Here is a 25,225-nt window from a genome sequence, read left to right as displayed (position 1 = left end):
GTCAATGCAAGTATGATTAAAATCGAATAATGCCAATGTGATTCTTTTTGAATTGTGCCATGTCAATGCAATTCTAGTTGAATTGCACCATCTCGTTGCAATAGTTAGAATTGCGTTGACATAGTGCGATATCAATCAGAATCACATGAGAAATGCATCAAGATGGTGTAAATTCAATTGGAATCGCACCATCCAGATGTGATTTTGATTGAATCACATCATTTAGTGTGATTGTAATCGTAAGTTCAACGATAATCTGTGTGATTATGTGTTTGGGACTGGTTTGAATTATAAGTAGGGTTTGGATGTTTTTAATTGGAGAGGGGTATAAGTGATATTTTTCTAAGTCAGTAAACATGTAATTTGTTTGCATTTTAAGGGTGTAAATGATATTAATTATATAATATTTATATATTTTACAAATTAATGAAAATAACTTTAACTATCAAAGCTAACGCTCGACTTTTGATGAGACATGAAAGGTATAAAAGTGTTGTTTTTGAAGTTTCAGAGTGGGAAAGTGTCATTGAGACAAAAAAGCAGGTGGGAAATTGTCCAATCCCCAACCAAAAAAAAAAAGAAAAGAATTACATTCCTTTAAAATTAGGCAAAAATTTAATATCTCGGATGGAATTTAAAATTATATTTTTCATGATTTAAGAATATATTTATTTTCTTAAAATATAAAGGGGCAATCTGACGGTTCGATTTGAACTTGCCAGTTTTTTGGAAGGAAAGATTTTCTAATGTTGTTCGATCTGACTGTTGAAATAATAGTTTTAGGATTTATCTTAGAAATAACAATTTTTAATTGTTCATTTTACGGTTTTGCCGTGAAATAATTTTCTTGTTTATGTTGGAACTGACGACCATTTCGTCTATAGGAGTGGGTTGGGGATATAGAGTGCCAATCTATAAGAGGTTTAGGCTCAACCCCATTTTAAGTTTTCTTTTACAAACAAGAATTTATTATGGTGTTTTTTTTTTTTTTTAATATAGGGTTTGTGAAGAAATAATTGTCTTATCTCAGTTTGAAATGATGATCATTTCTATTATAAGAGCGGGTGAAGGTGTCAGCCCGTAAGCTGTTTGGACTTAACCCTGCTTTATGATTTCTCTTAGAAAAAGAAAAAAAGTCCTGATAAGTTGCTTCTGGCATTTGTGTTAAGGATAAAAATCCGAGTATATTGCAATAATATTGATCTTAGCGGACATAGTTTTGTTTGTTTTGGGTGAATCATAGTTAAAAAACGCTTTCTTTCTTCTTGTTTTATATTGATTTGAGTGCAGTTGTTTACTTTATTGATTCCACATTATCTCTTATTCATCGAATCTTTGTATAGACAAATTTTGTGTTTTCAAGTTCAGAATACGATCATTATCATTTTGATTTTCCGAGTTTAGGGCGAAACGATTTTTTGATTATGGTGTAGGGAATAGATGAGCAAATACTGGCCTTGGATTACCAGAATTATTTGACAGAGATAGTGACTGTTGATCCTCAAAGTTCCTATGGGAGGAGTGATTGTTTTGGTCACCGGATATTTGATTGGAAAGGATTCCGATAAGAGAACATTTGCTCAGTCATTTTTTCTAGCTCCACAGGAGAATGGTTTCTTTGTTTTAAATGATGTTTTAGGTATGTTGATGACAAGGAACCATTAGGGATGGCCATAACCGTTGCCATTGACGATATTGTTGCTGAAAATACTGCCTCTCATCTTGGTAATCATCTCATCCTATCCTTTTGTGTTCATTTTAATTTATTTCGAAAAATGGGTCATTTGTATGTGCACTTATAATGGATGTAATGATGTAAAACTATGTGGTTTAGTATTACTTTATTTTTAGTTCAAAATCACTCAAATACCCAATTACATAGTAATATGTCATTATGGTACCCAATTTAGTACTTATTATATAAGTGCACATAATTTTATTGAACAAATTAAGATACAATATGAAATGAGTAGTATTATAAAACCCAAAAAATGTAAACAATAAAAATGCACAAAATATTCAAAATAGGAACACAAGTGATTACACGGGAAACCCAATACAAAAAAAACTACGGGCAACTGATGGATAAAATTTACTCTATAAGTAAAGATGATAAGATAAAGAAGAGAATACTTTGTTATCTCTAGCTAAGCTCCTAATATTTTAGCTTACTCTATTTTGTGGCATACACTCTTTCTTTACATTCACTTTAATACAACAAGTCCAGCAGCAGGTGTGATTAAAGAGGTAATGCTAAAATGTCTATTCTTATTACTTTTCTAGCTTTTTGCAGAGTGGTTACTTTTTCCCCCATCTCTGCTGTGATTAGATTTATTAATGTTGATGCTAGCTTCTGTGTTTTAATTTCTTGTAGCTTGTAGCCAAAGAAAGAGAAACTGTGGAACCAGGTTTCAAAATTGCTATCGTTTCAAAGTCTGGTGAAGGTGTAGCTTATGTGGCTCCTTTGGAGAAAATACCAGAGGGGGCTGCTCCTAAGCCATCTCTTGCTGAAAAAATAGAAGAGGAGAAGCCGGAACTGGTCAGTTCCTCAAAATTAGAATTGGAACCTACCCAAGTTTGAGTATTCTTCCAGGATTTTGAGTACATAAATAGATAAAGTAACATTTAATCACATGATGACATATCGTATGTATACTCATTTATGTATACAAAAGTGGATACACATAACATTGCTCTAAAATGAATAATACTACATTTACAAAATTTTACATTCATACCAATTTTTGTTTTCAAATTGATTTGATATAAAATAAACAAGGCCAAAAGACTATGCCCCATCCAAGGTTTGTTGACATGACTAAAATCTACTTTTAAGTTTCAAAAAGTCACATTCCCACCTGTGATCTTCAATTTCGTTAAATAAAATTGTAAGAAGTTCATTTTGCATGGACTTTTTCTATTTTATTTTTCCTTTTCAAAATAAAATATATTTGAGGTAAAATGTAATTTTAAAAAATATTAGGATTTTTAATAAAAAATTTCAGGAGTTTTCTGAAAATTTGAAAAAACATTCTGCGGTGTTTTTAAAATTTCAATATGTCGATTATTTGGCCAATAAATAAATATAAAAGGTTAATGCTAACATGAATCAGTGAAAAAACAACAACAGAGTAATGAGTAACGAGAAGAGACATAAATTCTGCAAATGTTAAATCATTAATCCGATTTAAAAGTATGTAAATGCTTTCCTTAATTTCAAAGATTTCGCTGATTAATGGAACCTCCGCTTTCCTCAATTTCAAAGATTTCGCTGATTAACAGAACCTCTGCTCTCAAGTCTTATAAATCCATGATTGTAGCCACATGGGAGTCGAATCTGATAAATTTGCATTTAACACAACAAAACCTTTGTCTTCATCATAGCATTGACGACTGTCGACAGGAACTCATCTTCTCTCTGGCATCTCTCCCATCCTGTGTTCGTCTTTGACTCTTTTATGATTTTCAGTTTTTCACTTTATACTGAAGTTATTTCGTTATTGTCCATAGAAGTTATTTTGCCTAAGTGGCGTTGCTTCTCCCCTGGATTGAAAAAATAAGTATAATGAAAAGAATTGGAGTGTTTACATCTCAAACTTCCTCAACTTAGTTGATAAAAAATCAGAGCTTTTGTTTTTGCTAGAGTGGTTTTGCTTATCCTGTTGCAGTTCCTCTTTGTGTTTTTGCTTGGAACGGAATGGTTTGTGGCTGCTGGGTTGGCTTCTCCCGGCCTTGAGTTTTTTCAGTGTCTATAACATTCTTTTTGCAGTGTGTTTGCTTTTGTAAGTTGCATTTCTCTGTATTTTTTTGGCTTAGTGTTCCATTTATTGTGACTCTTTGTTACAGGCCTAACGTGTGTATGGCTTATTTTTAGCATGTTTTGACTCATTCAATAACTAGTTTACTTAAATCTTGGCTAGTTAGGATAATAATAAGCTAGATAAGTTGAGTAGTCTTCGGATAGCTTAGTCTACGTGTGCTATTAACATGCATTACAGTTGTGATGAAAGCTATACAAAGGCTAATTGATCAGGAAATAAGACATCATATTCTCATTTATCAATCCATTGTAGAGTCTATTTTTGCTTTTATTAATCTTTAATTGGTCTCCTTGAGAGCTTCTCCATTTCGACAACAATTCCGCGAAAAGGCAGAGGCCGAGCGAGAGCTCAACATCATCCAGAACCTAACACTCTCCCTCTCTCTTTTTGTGAAATATTTCAGATTTTAACTCATTTTTTAATCTTAAATTTTCAGCCAGCAAAAAATCTTTATTGAGTACATCATACTGGATAAGGTGAATGATGAAGAGCCACATGCTCACCAGCTTGGCAAACTGCTAGAGACATCTCAACTGGTAAGCTCTTAAATTTTAAAGTTGGAGCATGGGGAATAATTTTGTTATTTTGTCCTTGTAACAGCCTTTTTTACATCTGTGCTAATCTATGGATAAACTTCGTTGGTGATTTTGGAAGGCCTGGAAATTTCCTTGTTTTTCTTGGGAGAAGTTGTTTCATTGGCATTTCATTTTCTTCCAATAACCTTTGTGGTTTGATTCTTTTCATATCTACTAGGCTTTAGTTTGAGTTAGTCTGTGCTCAGGGTGAATGAATTTTTTAATCCCTTCCATGGAGGTTGAATTCTGTGGTAATGTTTGTTTGCTGCTTCTTGCAGTAGATTGTTGAAAGTTGAATTGTAATGGTTTGTCAAGCCAAGACCTGGTTTTGTGCGTCTGATCTAGGATTTCCTTTGCCTTTTAGCAGTGAATTAGAAAACTGGGATATTTCTGAACACTTGTAATGTTAATCTCCTGTCAGGTAACAATTAATGTTGCAAGCAAGGTTTTCAAAACCGGATCGGGATAAAAACCGTTTTAAGTACTGGTTTGGATTAGACTGGTTGGACCGTTTAGACTGGTCAGTTGGACCGGAATTATAGTTTTATGTAAAAACATAAAAAAAATTATGTTTAATTAGTAATTACTTATGCTTTACACAATAAATTTTATATTGTGCATACTTTTCAATTTTTACAATTAACAAAATATATGCATTATTGAACATAAATATAATAAGTAATAATAATTAATTTTGCATCAAAAGAAAACATATACATAAAACAAATCCAATTCCACAAACACATGCACTATTAATTACTGAACACTAAAATAAATCAGAAATATAATATATACATTAAATAAAATATAAAATCAACCAATCAACATAACCATTATTAAACAAATAATATTCAATTCAACATTTAACAAAATATATCAAAAATATAATTTGTTTAACATAAAGTTTAATAAACGAATAATTACTTATTCTTTATTATCACTAATGATAAAAGATCCTGTCATTGTTTCTGTTGCACTCTCTATCAATTGTTTATCTTCTATACCATTTTCTTCAATAGTATTATCTACAAAATTTATAATTGAACATTTTATTTTCTTTCAGCCTAAAAAATCAATCATTTATATAAGTGTGTAAATATTTGTGTAAGTACTAAAAAAATGTTTTTACCTGAGAAATTATGTGACAAATCATAAATTGTTGAATCATTATTGATAGGAATAGATCCCTTTCCATAAAGCATTTGATCCAATTCATCTGCATTAAATTCACCGAACTCCTCTTCCTCATCTACTATCTAGAAGTCTGTTTTATCGATACTTTCATAATCAATTGGATCAAAATTTGATTTCTTATAACATAACCTAAATATGATAAAAAGTAAAGATTAAAGAGCATTAAGTAGGGTACATGTAAAGTTGGAAATAATCATTAAACATGATAAAATAGTTTAAATAAAAATATTTATAAATGTAATGATGCATAATTATAATTGTGTTTACCTATTTTGCAACCGTAAGTTATGTTGAATAAAAACAAGATCATTTACACATTGATGCTTCAATCTATTTCTCTTCTTAGTATGTATGAGTTCAAAAACACTCCAATTACGCTCACAGCCTGAAGATGTTGAAGTTTGACTAAAAATTTTAATTGCAAACTTCTGTAAATTGGGAGTATTGTATCCATAAGTTCTCCACCATTCATATAATACAAAATAACATGTAAATAATAATGTAATAGAATTTTATATATTAGAAAAAGAATCGAGACATAAGAAACATATAAATTAAATTCATATCAGATTGTGTAGTTTTGCATGTTTCAATAGCAAATTGACGTGGAAAACAACACGAAACATTCTACTCTCTTCTTCTAACTTCGCCTTACTAACATTAAACATACATATTTTACTCTCATCAACATCCAGAAAACCTTGTAATACCTCTGGTTTTGTGCAAAAAGATTCATGATCATATTGAAATGCAAGATTCAAGTAATACGCAACTGCATGAATACCTCGACGCAATGTCCTATCCCACCTCAACTTGATTATTTGAGTATAAGGCTTGTAGAATTTCTATTTATTCTTAAACAACTTCTTTATCCCTAACCTAACTCTATACATTCCATCATAGACATATCCCAATAAAGGTCTTTCATCTGAATCTACAATACGAAGCAAATGCATCAATGGTCCCACAACTTTTACAATTATACCTATTTCGTTCTAAAAATCATTATTCAGAATCATGATCACAACTTTTTTGCCTTGATTACTCTTTGCATATCTAGAATCAATAAAAAACATGTCAGTGACTATTGCTTGTAAGTCATGCTTATGCTCAAAAAGACTTTGCAATGTGATAAAAGTCGTAGCAAATCGGGTTGCACCAGGCCGTATAATTTCTCTCCATCATTCTCTCTTCCTCAACCAAGCTATCAATAATGTATGATTATAAATAAACTTTGTCACAAGAGATGCACATTTGGAAATTCTAATAATGTGATCCATTTTACCAATATTTTTCAAAATCAAATTGATACAATATGCTGCACAAGGTGACCAAGCAATATTTTTATATTTTTCAGACAATAATCCTCCAACTGCTTTATAATTAGCTCCATTATTAGTCACAAAATGGACAATGCTCTTAGGCCCAACCCATAATACTATTTCCTCAAACAACCCAAATAATGTGTCCGCCCCCTTTACAACACCAGATGCATCCACTGATTTGATAAAACAAATCCCTTTTGGACAATATACTAAAAAATTTATTAGCGACCTACTAGAAATGTCTGTCCAACCATCAGCCATAAGTGTACAACCAACTTCTTACCAATTTTTTTTGTAACTATCAATAAATAATTGCACTTTCTTTTTTGAATTGTTCAACAAATTCACTCGTGCTTCATAATATGTCGATTGTTTATATCTAGACCCAATTGCAGTAATGACATCTAACATAGGTTGGAAATAAATAGAATTTGATGCATTAAGAGGGATGCAAGCATCATATAAGAACCTCACAACAACCATGTCAACTCTCCATTTGGCTTCTTTTCCAGCCAAAACACTTTTTATTAAAGGTTGAGCCCTACTAGTAGTCCTTGGAGCAAAAAAATCCCCAACCCCAATCGGTCTTTTTCTTTTTGAATCATTTGTAAGTCTAATTTGTTTTCTAGAAGACCCAATACCAATATTGCCTTCAGTCATATTCATAGGAGGAGACAACCCTTCAAATTCTTCAACTGTAATATCACCTTCAAATTGAGGTATAGTAGCACCAAAAGGAGTTGCATGCCTACGAAATTCTTGTTTTTCTTTATTTTTTGCTGTAATCTCATCTAATGCATTCACCATTTGATATCTAACATCATGAGGAACTTTAGTGCATGGACCAACATCCTTTTTTTTCCAGCCAAATATTGTTTCATTTTATAAACACCATCTCCTTTAGTTGTTTTACCACAATATAAACACTTCAACATATTCCTCCCATTCTCATCTACACTCTTAGAAATATGTGCCCAAGTAATATCACCTTTTACTCGACATGGTGTTGAAGAAACCCCAGATCCAGATGAAGACATACTTCCATTTTATTTATCTGTTGCATATAAGAATAACAATAAAATCAGAATACCAATTAATATATATATATTCATTAAATATATATTGAACATTAAAAATAAAAATGTTTATAATTAGGTTTTTAAAGTATAACTTTCAATTTTAAAATTTAATATCATCAATACTTGTTATGTGAAAGTCAAAGACTCAAAAACTCATAATCAATTTTATTATTTAATTCAACTATGGAATTTCAACATGCATAACTCCATACATTCATTATAAATAACAATATTCATAATTTGGGCACAATACATAACTTCATACATTCATAATCCAAATTTCAATATTCTTTATTTACATCAATATTTGTTATAAATTGTCATATATTGAGTTATTATATGTAAATAGGGTATCATAGAAAATTGATATTTAACTTTCAAATTCTTAGAAATTAATCACGTTACGAATGAAATACATTCAATCTAGACATTCAATATAGATACATAATAAAATTACAAATTAATAATAAATCAATTAATATTTACTAATCTATATATTTTCAAATTAAGAATTGTTATTTGTTTATATAAATTGACATATTATTTATATATTTTCTAATTTGTTTAAACTTTGAAGTTTCAATAAATACGGTTTCAAATTCAAGTGATAATATACTGTTTCAATATTGTTAATTCAAACAAACAAAACATCGTTTTTTCCAAACATTGGTGAATAGTAATTCAAAAAATCGAGAATAGTTCATTTGAATTGTTTTTTTCCAAGCATTGTTTATTTATGTAATATACTGTTTCAATATTATTTTTTCAATGCTGTTTCAAAGCCTTGGATACACACTAGCTTTCTGTCATTGCCTAAAAAGTCGTCGGTCATAACAGCAACGAAACCTTGTTGTCGTCAACGACTGTCTAAGCCTAAGAAGTCGTCATGAAACTGCTGTCTTGTGAGCCTACAAACCCCTTTTGCGTCTGCGTGCACTGCAAGAAACAGGAAAGAAATAATAAAACTGTTACTTTTATACATAGCTTTTGAAATGAGGACTGCTTTGACCGGGTTGGACCGTCGTTCAACCGTAGTCCAACTCGATTTTAATCTTATAACAATTCTGTGTAATAGCAGCCGACTACAGTACCGGTTCACGGTCCGATCGGTCCAACCGACTGGTCTGGTCTGACTTTAAATCCTTGGTTGCAAGTCTAGAAGCAATTGTGATTAAAGAGGTAACAATTGATGTTCCTCAAAATTGGAACCAGAACCTACCCAGGGTAGGCCAGTTCCGTGTAGGAACTGGAACCGAAAGCTGGTTATCCGATAGTTCCAATTCTGGATCAGTTTTTTGCTCATCCCTCCGTATATATATTTGTTAAATACTAACCAAATTGTAATCACTTTTATGAGTTTATCTACTTTTCAAGAATCAGGGATAAAATGTTCAATTTCTTGTGAATTCAACTGAAATGCGTACGGAAGGGGTAGAAACATGTAAAATAATATATAAATTTAATAAAACACTATAACATCATTTAAATACTCAAATCTAGTTGCATATAATATAAGAATAAGTATAAACATAAATTAAATGTGCAACAACAATTATTTAAAAGGTCAGTTACATGATAAAATGAACAATAAAGTTATATATATAGTTATTTTAAATACACAAATGAGTATATATTTTATATATGTCATCAAATAATTAGGTGATTTTGAATTAAAAATAAAATAATATTTAATCATACGATGATATATCATATATGTGTTTATTTATGTATACAAAAATTGATACATATAATGTTGCTCTAAAACTAAAATGAATAATACTACATCTACAAAATTTTACATTCATACCAATTTATGTTTTCAAATTGATTTGATATAAAATAAACAAGGCCTAGAGGATATTTCCCATCCAAGGTTTGTTGAAATGACTAAAATATACTTTTAAGTTTCAAAAAGTCACGTTCCCACCTGTTGTCCACTTTTATTAGTCAATTTTATTAAATAAAATTGTAAGAAGTTTATTTTGCATAGACTTTTTCTATTTTATTTTTCCTTTTCAAAATGAAATATATTTAGTGTTAATTATAAATTTTAAAAATATTAGGATTATTAATAAAAAATTTCAACGGTTTTCTAAAAATTTGAAAAAACGTTCTACGCTGTTTTTAAAATTTCGTTTTGTCAATAGATATAATTATTTGGCCAATAAATAAATATAAAAGGTTAATGCTTACATGAATCAGTTAAAAAAACAACAACAGAGTAATGAGTAACGAGAAGAGACATAAATTCTGCAAACGTTAAACCTCTGCTTTCCTCAATTTCAAAGATTTCGCTGGTTAATAGAACCTCTGCTCTCAAGTCTTATAAATCCATGATTGTAGCCACATGGGAGTCAAATCTGATAAATTTGCATTAAACCCAACAAAAACTTGCGTTTACAACATCAATGGCGATTCTCGAGATTTTGTTTTGTTACAGTGTTGATTTACACTGTTTCATCATGTCTACTCCAGTCTGCAACTGGGTTGGAGTCTCTTATGATGGCCGCCATGGAAGAGTCACAGCATTGGGCCTTTCATCAATGCATCTTCGAGGCACCATTTCTCCACACCTGGGAAACCTCTCTTTTCTATCATATCTCAATCTCAGAGACAATAACTTCCATGGCAATCTGCCAAATGAACTTGGAAAATTACACTATTTGGACTCGAAAGAGCACAATTAGGTTGACAAAACAGCTATTACTGCTTCCATAAGTGAAATACCAACACTACGAAAATAAGGCACTGAGTTAGCAAGAAGAGATATGATGCCAATTTCTGATCTCTTAATTAATTGTGAGAATTATTAATTAATATAGTTTTTGCTCTAGGAAAATCCCATTGACAACAGAATTAGACAAAGATCTTCAATGCACAGCTCCAATACTGTGAAATTAGAGTGGAAGATTGCCTCATAATTCATTTCCACAAATTCCACCTCCAAGTCGTGAGCCCGCTTCAATACTTGGATGCAATTACTTTTGCAGTTTTCCTTGGATGATTTGATTAATTCATTTTAACTGATTAATTGATTAATTCAAAAGGAATTTTATATTTAATATATATATGCATGATCTTTTGGAATGATATTGAAAATAAAATTCCCTAGATATTCTATAGGTAATCACTTTTTTTTGTTGATAACGAGAAATTCCACCCAAGCTGAACTGCTTTCAAAAGGGTGGAACCAACCACACTGAATAGATTAAGCCTCGAATCTAATGAAATGAGTTTCATTTATGAAGTTTCTCATTAAGTGGTTGATTAATAATATCAATAGCAACAATAATAATAATATTATTGTGTGGGTAAACCTTATCCCTCGATAATTGTATTATAAACAACATATATTAGCGTATGACAAGTATCCTTGCAGGTTTATTGGAATATTTCTCAAAACCAACTATCATTTTGAAGGGGAAGCGTATTTTTTATTGTGAAATCTGTTGATTTAACTTTCTGTGCGTTTCCTTAGGGAATCAGACTAGGATTCGTCGGCGTCTTTCAGGTAATTGATAAGAATGATGATTTCTTTTTAGTCTGATCACTATCAAATTAATTGGAATTTGGGTAAATCACTGTATCAAACTAATGGTATTGTAGCTGGGTCAAATTAGACTCTTCCTTCTTTCACGCCTAATTAGACTAGGTTGCTTGACTTTTGGTGTTTTCCACTTATGTTTTAATCAAATTGGTAGCTACAACAAATTAGCAAATGTAGCTTCGGCCCTACCATTAACTATTGTTGGAAGGAGCATGTTTGTGGGTTCTTGTCTGTCCTTGAGCTGTGTTTGTTCTCAGTCTTCCTGATGGAATAATTTTGGAAAGACTTGAGAAAAGAGGAAGAAGTGGCAGAAATTTACGTAGGAAATGAAAGTCGCCTGCTCTCTTTTCATGAACTTATGGAGTTAAGACTAATTTTGTGCCTAATTTCTCTGTTTCTATCTAGTCATAGCTACGCTGAATTTTCGTCGTTATAAGTTCTTATCCCTTTCTTTTATCCCACTTCATACTTCTACCTCACAATTAAATGGGCAATATGTTGTGCATCTATTTGTTTTTGCATTACTGTTTCATGGCTACCTTGTCTATGACAGCCAAAAATTTAACAACCGATCAATCTGCCTTCTTCAATTCAAAGCACATATCATTTCCGATCCTTACAGTGTACTGGCGTATAACTGGTCCATTTCTAATCCAATTTGCAGCTAGGTTGGAATTTCCTGTGGTGCTCGCCATGAAAGAGTCACGGCCTTGAACCTTTCATTCATGGATCTCGGTGGCAACATCTCTCCCCACTTGGGCAATCCCTCATTCCTGGTGAATCTTGATCTTAGTTACAACCATTTCCATGGCTATCTGTCGAATGAACTGGGGCAATTACGCCGATTGAGAGTCTTTTCTGTCGGTAACAATAGAATAAGTGGAGGCATTCTAGGATTTATCGGTCTCTTATCCAAACTCCAAATCCTTAAACTTGAATTTAATAATTTCTCAGGTACCATCCCAGATGCTCTCTACAATGTAACTACGCTAGAGTCTTTGTGGTCACGCGACAATAAAATCCAAGGAAGCATTTCACCAAAGATCGCGAAGCTCACCAGGCTGAAAATTTTTCATATGGCAAATAACTTCCTCTCGGGCTCCATACCTTGGAGCAGCATCTACAACAGTTCGTCACTACAACAGTTTCGTTTAGCCAACAATTTTATGTCTGGCAGTCTGCCGGATGATCTCTGTAATTGCCTTCCAAAACTTGAATGGCTAACTCTATCTTTTAATAGACTTTTCGGCCAGCTTCCAAGAAGTTTAGGCAACTGCAGCGAGGCTAATATTTATTCAATGTCGTACAATAAATTCACAGGGCTCATACCACAAAATATTGGAAATTCGAGTAAGATTACGTGGTTGACTCTTAGTGGTAACAACTTAGAAGGTATGATTCCACCATATTTTCTAAGCATAATTTACTTTTAACAAGCATGTGTATTCATTATTAATAAATCTATGTGGATATATTTTTTAGTATACATATGTTGTGTTATGATTCATCCTGGCATAATTTGGCTGTCAATAAGGCTATAAAATCTAATCTCCATGTTTATTTTATTTAATCTCTAATAACTATATGTTTTTGCAAATTGTTGTTGTTAGGATTGAGACACTTGTCATCAATCCAATGATTCATTTTTATTATAAATGTATGTTTTGAGTTTTGAAAAAAGGGGAGAGAAGAAAAATATTAGTGTTTGGGTTTGAGGGCAGCCACCTTTGGCTGATTTAGGGAGGTCTCCGACGCCTCGAATGGCTGGAAAATGGGAGGTCTCCGGCGCCTCGAATGGCCGGAAAATGGGAGGTCTCCGGCGCCTCGAATGGCCGGAAAATGGGAGGTCCCGAACTCCTCGAATTGTTCGGTTTATCTTGTAATGTTTTAATTAATGAAATATTTTAGTTTATTATGTTTTTGTGTTTTGATTTTGTGTTTTGGTTGAATAAGAGCTGGGTTCCTAACAAATGGTATCAGAGCGCGTTCGATCCAACGGAGAAGATAGATGATGGTCGGAAAAGTGATGAATCGCCGGAAAATGTTCATGGAGGAGGCTGACTTGAAGAAAAATCATCACAGGGAGAAATGAGTCCGAAAGCGCAAAAATAGAAGAAGAAGAAGAAAATGAAACGCCGGCGGAAGCGAAAAAAAAAAAAACAAAAACAGAGAAAGCAGAAGGAAGAAGAAAGAAGGACGAAGGAGAAGGAGAAGAAAGAAGAAAGGAAAAAGACAAGTAGAAGGAAAGAGAAAGGAGAGAAAAAATAAATAAAAAAAAATAGAAAAAAAGGTGGAGGCCAGGCGTTGGTTTATTGGAAAAAGGGAAAGAGAAATGTGGTTGAGTTGCAGGGGAATAAAAAAGAAGGCAGTAGCTTTGGGAAGAGAAACGCAGAAAAGAGAAGGCAAAACTTTTTGGGAAGAGAAAAGAAAGATCTGGCGCGTTTGAAAAAAAAAATAAAAAAAAAATTTAAAAAAAAAAATCAGAAAAGGAAAATTTAAAAAAAAAATCATCTTGAGGACAAGATGATTTTGAAGGGGAGGGAAATGTTAGGATTGAGACACTTGTCATCAATCCAATGATTCATTTTTATTATAAATGTATGTTTTGAGTTTTGAAAAAAGGGGAGAGAAGAAAAATATTAGTGTTTGGGTTTGAGGGCAGCCACCTTTGGCTGATTTAGGGAGGTCTCCGGCGCCTCGAATGGCCGGAAAATGGGAGGTCTCCGGCACCTCGAATGACCGGAAAATGGGAGGTCCCGAACTCCTCGAATTGTTCGATTTATCTTGTAATGTTTTAATTAATGAAATATTTTAGTTTATTATGTTTTTGTGTTTTGATTTTGTGTTTTGGTTGAATAAGAGCTGGGTTCCTAACAGTTGTCCTCAAGCAGGTGACATTCCACAAGGGATTGGCAAGTTGAAGAATCTACAGATTTTAGCTCTTGGTTACAATAATTTAGCTGGTATAATCCCTTCTAAAATTCAATAAATCTTTAGCAATAAAACTATGTGTATATACTTTTGAGTATACAATTAGGTTTAGTGATTTTAAATTAAAGATAAAGTAACACGTAATTACATAATGACAAATTATGTGTGATCCAATTGTGTATTTAAAAATATGTATACATAACATATATTGATATGCCATGTGGCACTAAAAGTAAAATGTGAATATTACTTGAAGAGGTCAAGATTTGGTGCTAAAAATAGTTACGAATATTACTTGATGAGGACAAGATTGCCTACTAACTCTGCATCTTTGTTGAAAAAAAAAAAAAAATAGCCCTTCTGTAACTTTTATCCTGTTGGAATTACATTATCAATGTTTGAAATTTTAATGTATTTACACGTTTTCGTTTCTTATATTTTTTTTAAGAAAATATGTTTCAACATTTCTGTTTTGGCAGGCAAAATTCCAGAGGAGTTAGGCAATTTGCAAAATCTACAAGGTCTATATCTAAGTTTCAGTAGCTTGAGTGGTGTAATTCCAGATCCAGTCTCAATATTCAATGTTTCAACCATAATAAATATTAGTCTAGTTGGGAATAACCTTTCAGGCTATCTACCATCAACCATTGGCCAGGGGGTTGCCAACTTGAAAAATCTTGTCTTAGGGTCAAATGAACTTACCGGAACAATCCCCACCTCCATCACCAATGCTTCCAAGCTCGCTATGCTAGATCTGGCTGTGAACTCATTTTCTGGGCTTGTTCCAAATATGTTTGGCAACTTGAAGTTCCTTGAATCGCTTAACCTTGGGTCCAATAACTTCACCACTGAATCACCTTCTGCTAAATGGAGCTTTCTGTCTTCTTTGACAAATTGCAGGAAACTAAAGAGTCTATATTTGGATCATAATCCACTGTATGGCGTCATACCACTTTCAATCGGCAATTTATCTGCAAATCTTGAGGACTTTGTTGCAAGTAATTGCAAGATCAGGGGCAGCATTCCTACGAAGGTGGGTAACTTGCATAGCTTGATAAGGTTAGATCTTTTGGAAAATGATTTGAACGGATTTATTCCAACATCGATGGGAAATTTGCGGAATCTACAAGGTCTGTGGCTAAATAAAAATAATTTTTTGGGATTCATTCCTTACGAGCTTTGCCAATTACACAAGTTAAATAAACTGCTGTTGAATGATAATATGCTCTCTGGGGCAATACCAACATGTTTGGCGAATTTGACTTCTGTGAGAGATCTACAGTTAGGCTCCAACAAATTTAACTCTAGCATACCCCCATCTTTATGGACTCTTCAGTATATCTTGCAGTTAAACTTGTCATCGAATTCATTGAGTGGTTTTTTATCTCCAGGTATATAGAGTTTGAAGGTCTTGAGAGATCTAGATTTGTCAAAAAATCTATTGTCAAGAAACATTCCCACCACCCTTGGGGGCCTTCAATCTCTTGAAACTCTATCTTTGGCAGACAATAGATTTGAAGATGCCATCCCCAACACATTTGGGGCACTGATAAGCTTGGTATCCTTGGATCTCTCAAACAATAGTCTTTTAGGTGAAATTCCCAAATCATTAGAGGCGCTCACCTATCTCAAAAACTTTAATGTCTTTGTAAATAATTTACAAGGGGAAATTCCTAGCAATGGTCTTTTCAAAACATTTTTTGCTCAATCCTTTTTGTTAAATCATGCATTGTGTGGTTTGCCTAGGCAAGAGGTTCCTCGTTGCAAGGCTGACATGACCAAACGATCAAAAGTACTGGTAATGAAATACATTTTTCCTTCAGTTATGCCAATTTTAATTCTAAATCTCAAATGGAATATTATTATTTGTTATGATGAATTTAATGTAAATTTGTAGAGTATGGATCAATGAGAATTGTGTCCACAAGGGGAGATGTCTACAGTTTTGGGATTTTATTGATGGAAACTTTCACAAGAAAGAAGCCCACTGATGAGATTTTCTCTGGGGAGATGAGTTTAAAGAGCTTGGTGAAGGCATCACTGCCTGATGCAGTAACTGAAGTTGTGGATGGTAATTTGTTAAGAGAGGAAGATGGTTTTGCTACAAAAGTGAATTGCATGTTAAGCATCATGAATTTGGCTTTGAATTGTTCCATGGAGTCACCGGAACAGAGGATCAATATGAAAGATGCCTTGACAGAACTCAAGAAGATCAAATTGCAGTTTCAACAAGATGTGGGAGGTCCCTAAATAAATGGTGTTGTGATGTATGTTATTTATGCTCTTAGTTTGTTGTTTATGATCTTTCTAGTTGATGATTATTTATCTAGTCAAACTTTGAATAATGGATTCGACAGATAACAGTATTACTTACAAAAAGAAATACAAAAGAAGGCTTCATCTTTTTTATTTAAACAACGTCAATGAAGAAACATGAACAAGATATATATAATCCCTTACTGTTAAATCTACTAAAGCTATACCATAACATAAATGAAAAATAAAAATAAACCCTAAATAATTAGATTATTTATATTCTCGTTAAAACTAAACAAAACTATACTTTTCATAATAGATTTTTGAATTTCTTGTTAAAAAACTTATAAACCTATCATTATTAGTTTTATAGGTTTATAAAAAACTAGGAATGAATACGAATTGAACTGAATTTGAGCACCCCATGATTCAAGTTTAATAGTTTGAATAAAAAATAGTTTATATTGAGTTTGTCGAGCTAAAACTAAGGTTGACTTGAGTTTAATTTAAATAAAAAATAGTTTGACTTAAATTCATAATTTGAATAGATATGTCAAGTTTATATCTCATTAATAAACGATGTTGTTTTACTTAAATAATCAGTAAAATGTTATCGTTTTGTAAACAAGTTACGAACTTAAAGAATTTAAACCACCAATTTGTGTAATAAATTATAACTAAACTCAAGTTATGAATCTAAATTATAAATTCAAATAGAAGTTTAGTAATGCGTTGAACATCCCATAACTTAAATTTGACTCAGTTTTAAAACTTTTTATCTAAATTTGGCTTGAATTAAAACTAAACAAATTTGAGCTTAGTCTAACCAAACTGAGTCGGCTTTTGAGACTTAACCAACTCGGTTCAGATCCACTTCAACAAAAAATATCCAAACTATAAAATTGACCCAAATATTTTTATCAAAATTAAATAATATTTAATAGAAAATAAAATTTAATACTCAAATTCTCTGGGACTTGTCAAAATCCCTAACCCAAGGAACTGGTCAAATGTTGGCTTCTTCTGTTCATGAGTCCGACGTCAAAAGTCGTCCCCTTTCTGGCGTCTCAAATTTCTCCTGTCCAACATCTCAAATGTCTCCTCTCCGGTGCCCAAAATCTTGGCGAACTCTCTAGAACTCATCTTCGAATTGTTAGTGCATCGAACTATTTGTCTTCATCATTGCATTGACAATGGTCCACACGAACTCTTCTTCTCTCCGGCGTCTCTTGTATCTTGTGTTCGTCTTCGGCTCTTTTATGATTTTCCATTTTTCAATTTATACTGAAGTTATTTCATTATTGTCAATAGAAGTTATTCTGCTTGAATGGAGTTGCTTCTCCTCCCCTGGATTGAAACATAAGTATAATGAAAAGCACTGGAGTGTTTACATCTTAAACTTCCTCAAATTAGTTGATAAAAACCTTTTTTTTTGCTAGAGTGGTGTTGCTGCTCCTGTTGTAGTTCCTCATTGTGTTTTTCCCCTGCTGGGTTGGATTCTCCTGGCCTTGAGGTTTTCAGTGTCTATAACATTCTTTTTGTAGTGTGTTTGTTTTTGTAAGTTGCTTTCTCTGTATTTTTTTTGGCTTAGTGTTCCATTTATTGTGGCTTATTTGATGGACAAGATACTGCAGGTGAATTTTGTCAATAGCTTTTTGTTTTTTTTCCCATATTTATTAACAACACAATCTTTGATTTGAATCCTATGTGATCATAATGTTTAATTATATGCCATTGTCTTGAGTTTACTTGACTCGGGTAATATCACTTCACTAGTTTGTTACTTGAATTGATCGCTCAATATTCATTAATATTACCACTTAGATTAATTTAGTTAATTATGTCAGGCTTAATTTGTACGTATACATGAATTTCAAGTGATTAGTTTTTAATGTTGTATTCATTTTAGGCTAGTGTTAGAGAATGTTTGTCGAGTTCATTAGAGGAGGACATTATTCCATCACTGTCTGGAGCTACTGTCAAAGCTTATCTCTAAGAAATATTACATTATGTTAAAATGGCGTGATGGCTTATGAATGCAGGATACACTTGACTTACAAGCCTACCAATTGCATCTAATCTTTCAGCATTGTTCAAGCTATCAATAAGCTTCATAATGATCTACCAGCTTGAACTTAGCTGTATCCCTTTGTGGACCAGTTCAAGAGTTTGTTGCCAGATAATGCCTGCAGCTCGAGCTTTTCCTCTGGAAAAACTTATGAATGCACTTCATTTATATCAAAAGAATAGGTAGCAATTGATTCACAATGTTTCTTGAAAAATAATTTGCAATTCTCTCTTGGTGACTCTCTCCCTCTCTTTTTGCTAAATATTTCAGATTTTAACTCATTTTTTAATCTTAAACTTTCAGTCTGCAAAAAATATTTATTGAGTACATCATGCTGGATATGGTGAATGATGAAGAGCCACATGCTTACCAGCTTGGCACACTGCTAGAGACATCTCAAGTGGTAAGCTCTTAAATTTTAAAGTTGGAGCATGGGGAATAATTTTGTTATTTTGTCCTGATAACAGCCTTTTTTACATCTGTGCTAATCTATGGATAAACTTCATTGGTGATTTTGGAAGGCCTAGAAATTTCCTTTTATTTCTTGGGAAAAGTTGTTTCATTGGTATTTAATTTTCTTCCAATAACCTTTGTGGTTTGATTCTTTTCATATCTACTAGGCTTTAGTTTGAGTTTGTTTGTGCTCAGGGGGAATGAATTTTTTAATCGCTTCCATGGAGGTTGACTTCTGTGGTAACGTTTGTTTGCTGCTTCTTGCATAAGATTGGTGAAAGTTGAATTGCAATGGTTTGTAATGGTTCGTCAAGCCAGGACTTGGTTTTGTGCATCTGATCTTGGATTTCCTTTGCCTTTTACCAGTGAATTAGAAAACTGGGATATTTCTTAATACTTGTAATGTTAAACTCCTGCTAGGTAACAATTGACGTTGCAAGTCCAGAAGCAGGTGTGATTAAAGAGGGAATGCTGAAATGTCTATTCTTATTACTTTTCTAGTTCTTTGCACAATGGTTATTTTTTCCCCCATCTCTGCTGTGATTAGATTTATTAATGTTGATGCTAGCTTCTGTGTTTTAATTTCTCGTAGCTTGTAGCCAAAGTAGAAACTGTGGAACGAGGTTTCAAAATTGCTATCATTTCAATGTCTGGTGAAGGTGTAGCTCAGGTAGCTTCCTTGGGGAAAATACCAGAGAGGGCTGCTCCTAAGCCATCTCTTGCTGAAAAGATAGAAGAGGAGGAGCCAAAACCTAAAGTTGCAACAGCAACTGTCTTGGATAAGCAGCCTAAAGCACTCTCTCTGCCACCTCATATTTATACTACTCAGATATTATGATTTTCTTTTTTCTCATTTTGTACATCTGGTGTGCATGTCTTCTTGCCAACAAATGTAGAAGGCTGTCTTAATTTTTATATTCATGCAAACATATTACCCTTGTTTTTCTGATCCAACACCACCTTGTAATTAGATATATCACTTACCTTGTGCTTCTACTGCTATATAAATTCATCTATGTCTCTTGCAATTTCTAGATGATTTCTTTTATTATGCTTTTAATCTTTTTTCCAAATTAAAACAAAGAGAAGCTCTCCATACGTCCATGTATTCCCTGTTTTTTAAGCTCTGCTGTCTTGCACAGGGCATGGCATCTTGTTAGGAGTGTTTCTGCAACATCAATTGCAATGGTTTGTAATTCAGGCTGAAAGGTTCTATTATTTTTTCCTTTGGTTAAAAAAAAAGAAATACAAAAATAGAAACTCTCAGTTGAAATAGTTCAATAGCCCTTAAATTTGGTGGAACATTATTCAGTTGCAGCTCTGCAAATAGTTTCCTTGCATATTGATCTTTACATGTAAGAAAAAGACTTAATAACAATGTGTTATGAGTAGGGTTGGATTCGAGCTTGAACTTGAGTTCGGCTTGGTTTGTATATAGTAGAGCTCGAGCTCATGGAAACTAAGTTTGAACTAGGCTTGAATTCAGTTCAGCTTGTTTCGAATTCGAGCTTTTAACTAACTCGTTATTAAAACGATGTCGTTTTAATATATATTGGTCAAAATGATGTCGTTTTGTATCAAAATTTTTAATTCACAAATTTGATGAGTAACTCAAGCTTGAACTCATTCGAGCTCGTATAAGGCTGAGTTGAGCTCGAACTTCAACTCGAATGGACTTAGTTTGAATCTAGCTGTAGTTATGAGTAACAATATGTGGCCTGGCCGATTCCCTTTTGAATAAAGACTCATAGCTAGCATAACTTTTCGATTCTTGCAATACCAATTCATTAAAGTAGTACATATAGCTATATTCATTAGGCCTGCATTCTTTACTTATCATTGCATCAAACAACTCCTTTCAACCCATTGACTTCCTCATCTTGCAAAGCTCATTTAGAAGCACACTAAATGTCAAGACATCAAGACACACGCCTTCATCCAACATGTCAATAAACAATGTTTTCTTCTTTTATTTTTGATTCATTGGTTACATTAGGCCAAGATTTTTGGTTTAAGAGTCAGTGAGCTTCTTATAGGTCATAATTCCAAGAAGCAGGGATAAGAAGAGTGATTTACTTGTTACAAGTCGTGACGGGAACTCCTTCAAATCTTTCGAAAAATGACTTGAACAGATTTATTCCAACAACAATGGGAAATTTGTGGCATCTCCAAGGTCTGTGGCTAAATAAAAATATTTTTTTGGGATCCCTTCCTTACAAGCTTTGCCAATTACACATGTTAAATAAACTATTGTTGAATGATAATATGCTCTCTAGAGCAATACCAACATGCATGGCGAGTTTGACTTCTTTGAGAGATCTGTAGTTAGGCTCCAACAAATTTAACTCTAGCATACCCCCATCCTTACGGACTCTTCAGTATATCTTGCAGGTAAACTTGTCATCGAACTCATTGAGTGGTAAAATTTGCTAAAATTTTTATTTTTTTACAAAACATTTGTCGTGTTCGGTTTATGAAAAGCCAACCCAAACACAACCTCATTCACAGATAAGCTGATCTAAACACGATTCGAATTAGAACTCGTGTGAAAAATACTCAACAAGTATGTGTCATGTCAGGTTAATGGATTATATGGAAAATCGTTAGCTCTAAGTTCATTCAAATTTAGGATAAAAGACAAATTTCTTTTATTTATAGTTTCACAAATTTATCATTTTTTTTATTCTTTTGATATTAGGTAGTTTCTAAATTAGATGAATCCCCTTACAAAGGCGTGCTGGAACAATCCCCACCTCCATTACCAATGCTTCCAAGCTTGCTGTGCTGGATCTGTACTTCAACTCATTTTTTGGGCTTGTTCCAAATACATTTGGCAACTTGAAATTCCTCAAAAGGCTTAACCTTGGGTTCAATGACTTCACCACTGAATGACCTACTGCAGAATGGAGTTTTCTGTCTTCTTTGACAAACTGCAGGAAACTAAAGGCTCTAATCTTGGATTATAATCCACTGTATGGCGTCAAACCACATTCAATTGGCAATTTATGTGCAACTCTTTAGAGTTTTGTTGCAAGTAATTGCAAGATCAAGGGCAGAATTCCTACTGAGGTGGGTAACTTGCATAGCTTGAAATTTCCAACAAAGGTCCTTTTAAAACATTTTATGCTCAATCTTTTTTGTTAAATCATGCATTGTGCAGTTTGCTAAGGCATGGGGTTCTTCTTTGCCATAAGAATCCCAATGTTGTTTTACCTAAAAAATCGGTAAAAAGATGTCTTTTGTAAATAAGTTGTGAACTTGAAGAATCTGAGCCATGAATTTAAATCGGCGATTTGAGTAATAAATTATAACTGAACTTGAGCTATAAATCCAAACTATAAATTCGAATCAAAGTTGGTAATGTGCTGAACATCTCATAGTTTGAATTTGGCTTAGTTTCAAAACTTTTTATTCAAATTTAGCTCGAATTGAAACTAAACGAATTTTAGCTTAGTCGAACCAAAGAGAGGTTGCTTATGAGACTTAACCTACTTGGTTTGGATCCACTCTTACAAAAAAAAATATATAAACTACAAGACTGACCCAAATATAAATAATATTTAACAGAAAATAAAATTTAATATTGAAATTTCTACAGAACTTGTCAAAATCCCTAACCTACAGAACTTGTCGAATGTTGGCTTCCTCTGTTCATGAGTCCACTGTCGAAAGTCGTCTCCTCTCCAGCATCTCAAATTTCTCCTCTCCAACGTCTGAAATGTCTCCTCTCTGGCGCTCAAAATCTCAGTGAACTCTCCAGAAGTCGTCTTCGAATCGTTAGTGCATCGAACTTTTTGTCTTCATAATTTAATTGACGACGGTCGATGGGAACTTGGAAAATTACACCATTTGGACTTGAAAGAGCACATCTAGGTTGACAAAACAGCCATTGCTGCTTCCTTAAGTGAAATACCAACACTACGAAAATAAGGCAATGAGTTAGAAAGAAGAGATATGATGCCAATTTCTGATCTCTTAATTAATTGTGAGAATTATTAATTAATATAGTTTTTGCTCTAGGAAAATCACATTGACAATAGAATTAGACAAAGATCTTCAATGCACAGCTCCAATACTGTGAAATTAGAGTGGAAGATTACCTTATAATCCATTTCCACAAATTCCACCTCCAAGTCCTGTAAGTGGAAGTAAAGACAAATTTGCAGACAATGATAAAAATAAAATTCATGTACAAATATAATCATATGGCGAAATATAAATTTCTTATATATTTTCCTGTAAGATGGCCTGTGTCTTATATATTTTCCTCACCTCTTATTTATTGCCACGGGAAGCCATGGCGAAAGGGCTGCTTTGCTCATATAAAACTACTATACAAGAGTGCCATCCTTGCACCAGAAAATAGTTTGAGTGATAAGAATAGAGACACTCAAATAAAAGAGTTTATCTTCAAAATTCTTTAAAAAAATTTTAAAATTAAATTTTTGGCTTAAGTAATATAATGATTGTAAAGTTTTCTTTTATTTGGTATAATAATTGAGATCTGATTAAAAATGATCCAACTTTATAAGTATTTGTTTGTATTATGCACTATTTTTTTTTTGGGTTATGGACCACCAAATTTCTTTACATTTTTATCTTCCTCTTTATATATTATTTAATTTTCTTTAAGAAATATAAATTTCTAAGAGAATCATAAAAGCTCAAACACTTCATTCTTCTGTTAGCTCAGCCTCTGTGATGGGAAAGCATATCAAGATAAAGAACATTGATGCTGATGGCCATAATCATCAACACAGTTTATTTATCTCATCTTCCTCCTCCACTTCTTGCTCACCCACCATTACTTCTTCCCTCTCCAAACACAATTCAAAAGCTCCTTCTTGGACTTGTATTGCTAAAAAACCTTCAAGAAAAGCAGAAGATGATGAAACCAGATATGAAGCTGACCAGAAACTACTCAAGAGTGATGACAATGTGAGACGCCCGCCCACCTACAGAGGAGTACGTATGCGTAGTTGGAGCAAATGGGTTTCTGAAATAAGGGAACCAAGAATAAAATCCAGAATATGGCTTGGAACTTACCCTACTGCCGAAATGGCAGCTCGAGCTCACGATGTTGCCGCTCTAACTATCAAAGGCCGCTCAGCTTTTCTCAATTTCCCTGAATTTGTCCATCAACTTCCTCGCCCGCTCACCACCTGTCCCAAAGACATCCAAGCTGCCGCCGCCAAAGCAGCCGCTCTCACATTTCAAGACTCAGTGACCCCTTCATGTACTCAAACTGAAGCTCGAGGTGAAGCCCGACCGAGCCAACCTCAGGTTCCTTCTGTTTCTCCTTCCATTGATATCGATGACGACACGTTGTTTGACCTGCCTGATCTCTTCATCAATGGCGCCTCTGATCGAAGCGACGATGGATTTGGCAATTACTTATCATCAACATGGCAACTTTGTGCAGTCGATACAGGGTTCCGTCTTGACGAGCCATTCTTGTGGGAGTATCAGTAGAGAACCAGAAAAAAGATTGAACCCTAGTTGGAATCATATTTGGTTTGTCAATTTCTACCTTTTTAATATTATGAAATAATTTTCGATCATCATCTGGCCGTATATATACATAGTAACTCATTCCTTTTTACAATTATATATTTTCTTTGAATTTATTTTACAGGGTTTTCATGGGGTATTGACTTAAAGTTAAAAAGCTTGCCAAATTACTAAATCTAGCTTAGATAGCCACCACATTTTGATGAAACAATCTCTATTGTGATATGATTGACCTTCAGATATAAAGCCAGCTCTTTGGCCCTCCGGTGATATTGGGATACAAGTTTCTTTCACTTTATTTGTATGTCTACCTGCAGGTAAAAAGAAGTTACTTCTGGTGCATTGCATGCAGGGTTGGACTTCATTTGAATTCGAATATAAAAGAATCTATTTTAACTTAACTTTGAACAAGCTTGAACTCACATGTTTAGATTTGATCAACTTAGGTTGTTTCATGAAAACAAA

General features: G+C 33.3%; 1 protein-coding gene and 2 long non-coding RNA genes across 3 annotated transcripts; all 3 read left to right on the top strand.

The window, feature by feature from the left end:
- Nucleotides 1-4,255: 4,255 nt before the first annotated feature.
- Nucleotides 4,256-20,273, top strand: LOC123208101. The gene is made up of 2 exons (XR_006500671.1): nucleotides 4,256-4,357; nucleotides 19,842-20,273. It is a non-coding gene; the product is annotated as an uncharacterized LOC123208101 (long non-coding RNA).
- Nucleotides 17,824-19,828, top strand: LOC123209529. Its single transcript, XR_006501083.1, has 3 exons — nucleotides 17,824-17,968; nucleotides 18,771-18,978; nucleotides 19,100-19,828. It is a non-coding gene; the product is annotated as an uncharacterized LOC123209529 (long non-coding RNA).
- A 3,634-nt stretch (nucleotides 20,274-23,907) lies between the features above and the next one.
- Nucleotides 23,908-24,883, top strand: LOC123209623 (ethylene-responsive transcription factor ERF039-like). Its single transcript, XM_044627741.1, has one exon. It carries the CDS (start codon nucleotides 23,951-23,953, stop codon nucleotides 24,719-24,721), a length of 771 nt encoding a protein of 256 aa, XP_044483676.1. The 5' UTR covers nucleotides 23,908-23,950; the 3' UTR covers nucleotides 24,722-24,883.
- The last annotated feature ends 342 nt before the right edge of the window (nucleotides 24,884-25,225 follow it).

This window comes from Mangifera indica, chromosome 2 (assembly GCF_011075055.1).
Source record: "Mangifera indica cultivar Alphonso chromosome 2, CATAS_Mindica_2.1, whole genome shotgun sequence".
Lineage (NCBI taxonomy): Eukaryota > Viridiplantae > Streptophyta > Magnoliopsida > Sapindales > Anacardiaceae > Mangifera > Mangifera indica.
The sequence above is the reverse complement of the archived record's forward strand: the minus strand, read 5'-3'. Positions and strand labels throughout refer to the sequence as shown.

Excerpts from the sequence above, each read along its gene's own strand:
- LOC123209623 (XM_044627741.1), top strand. The coding sequence starts at position 23,951 with ATGGGAAAGCATATCAAGATAAAGAACATTGATGCTGATGGCCATAAT.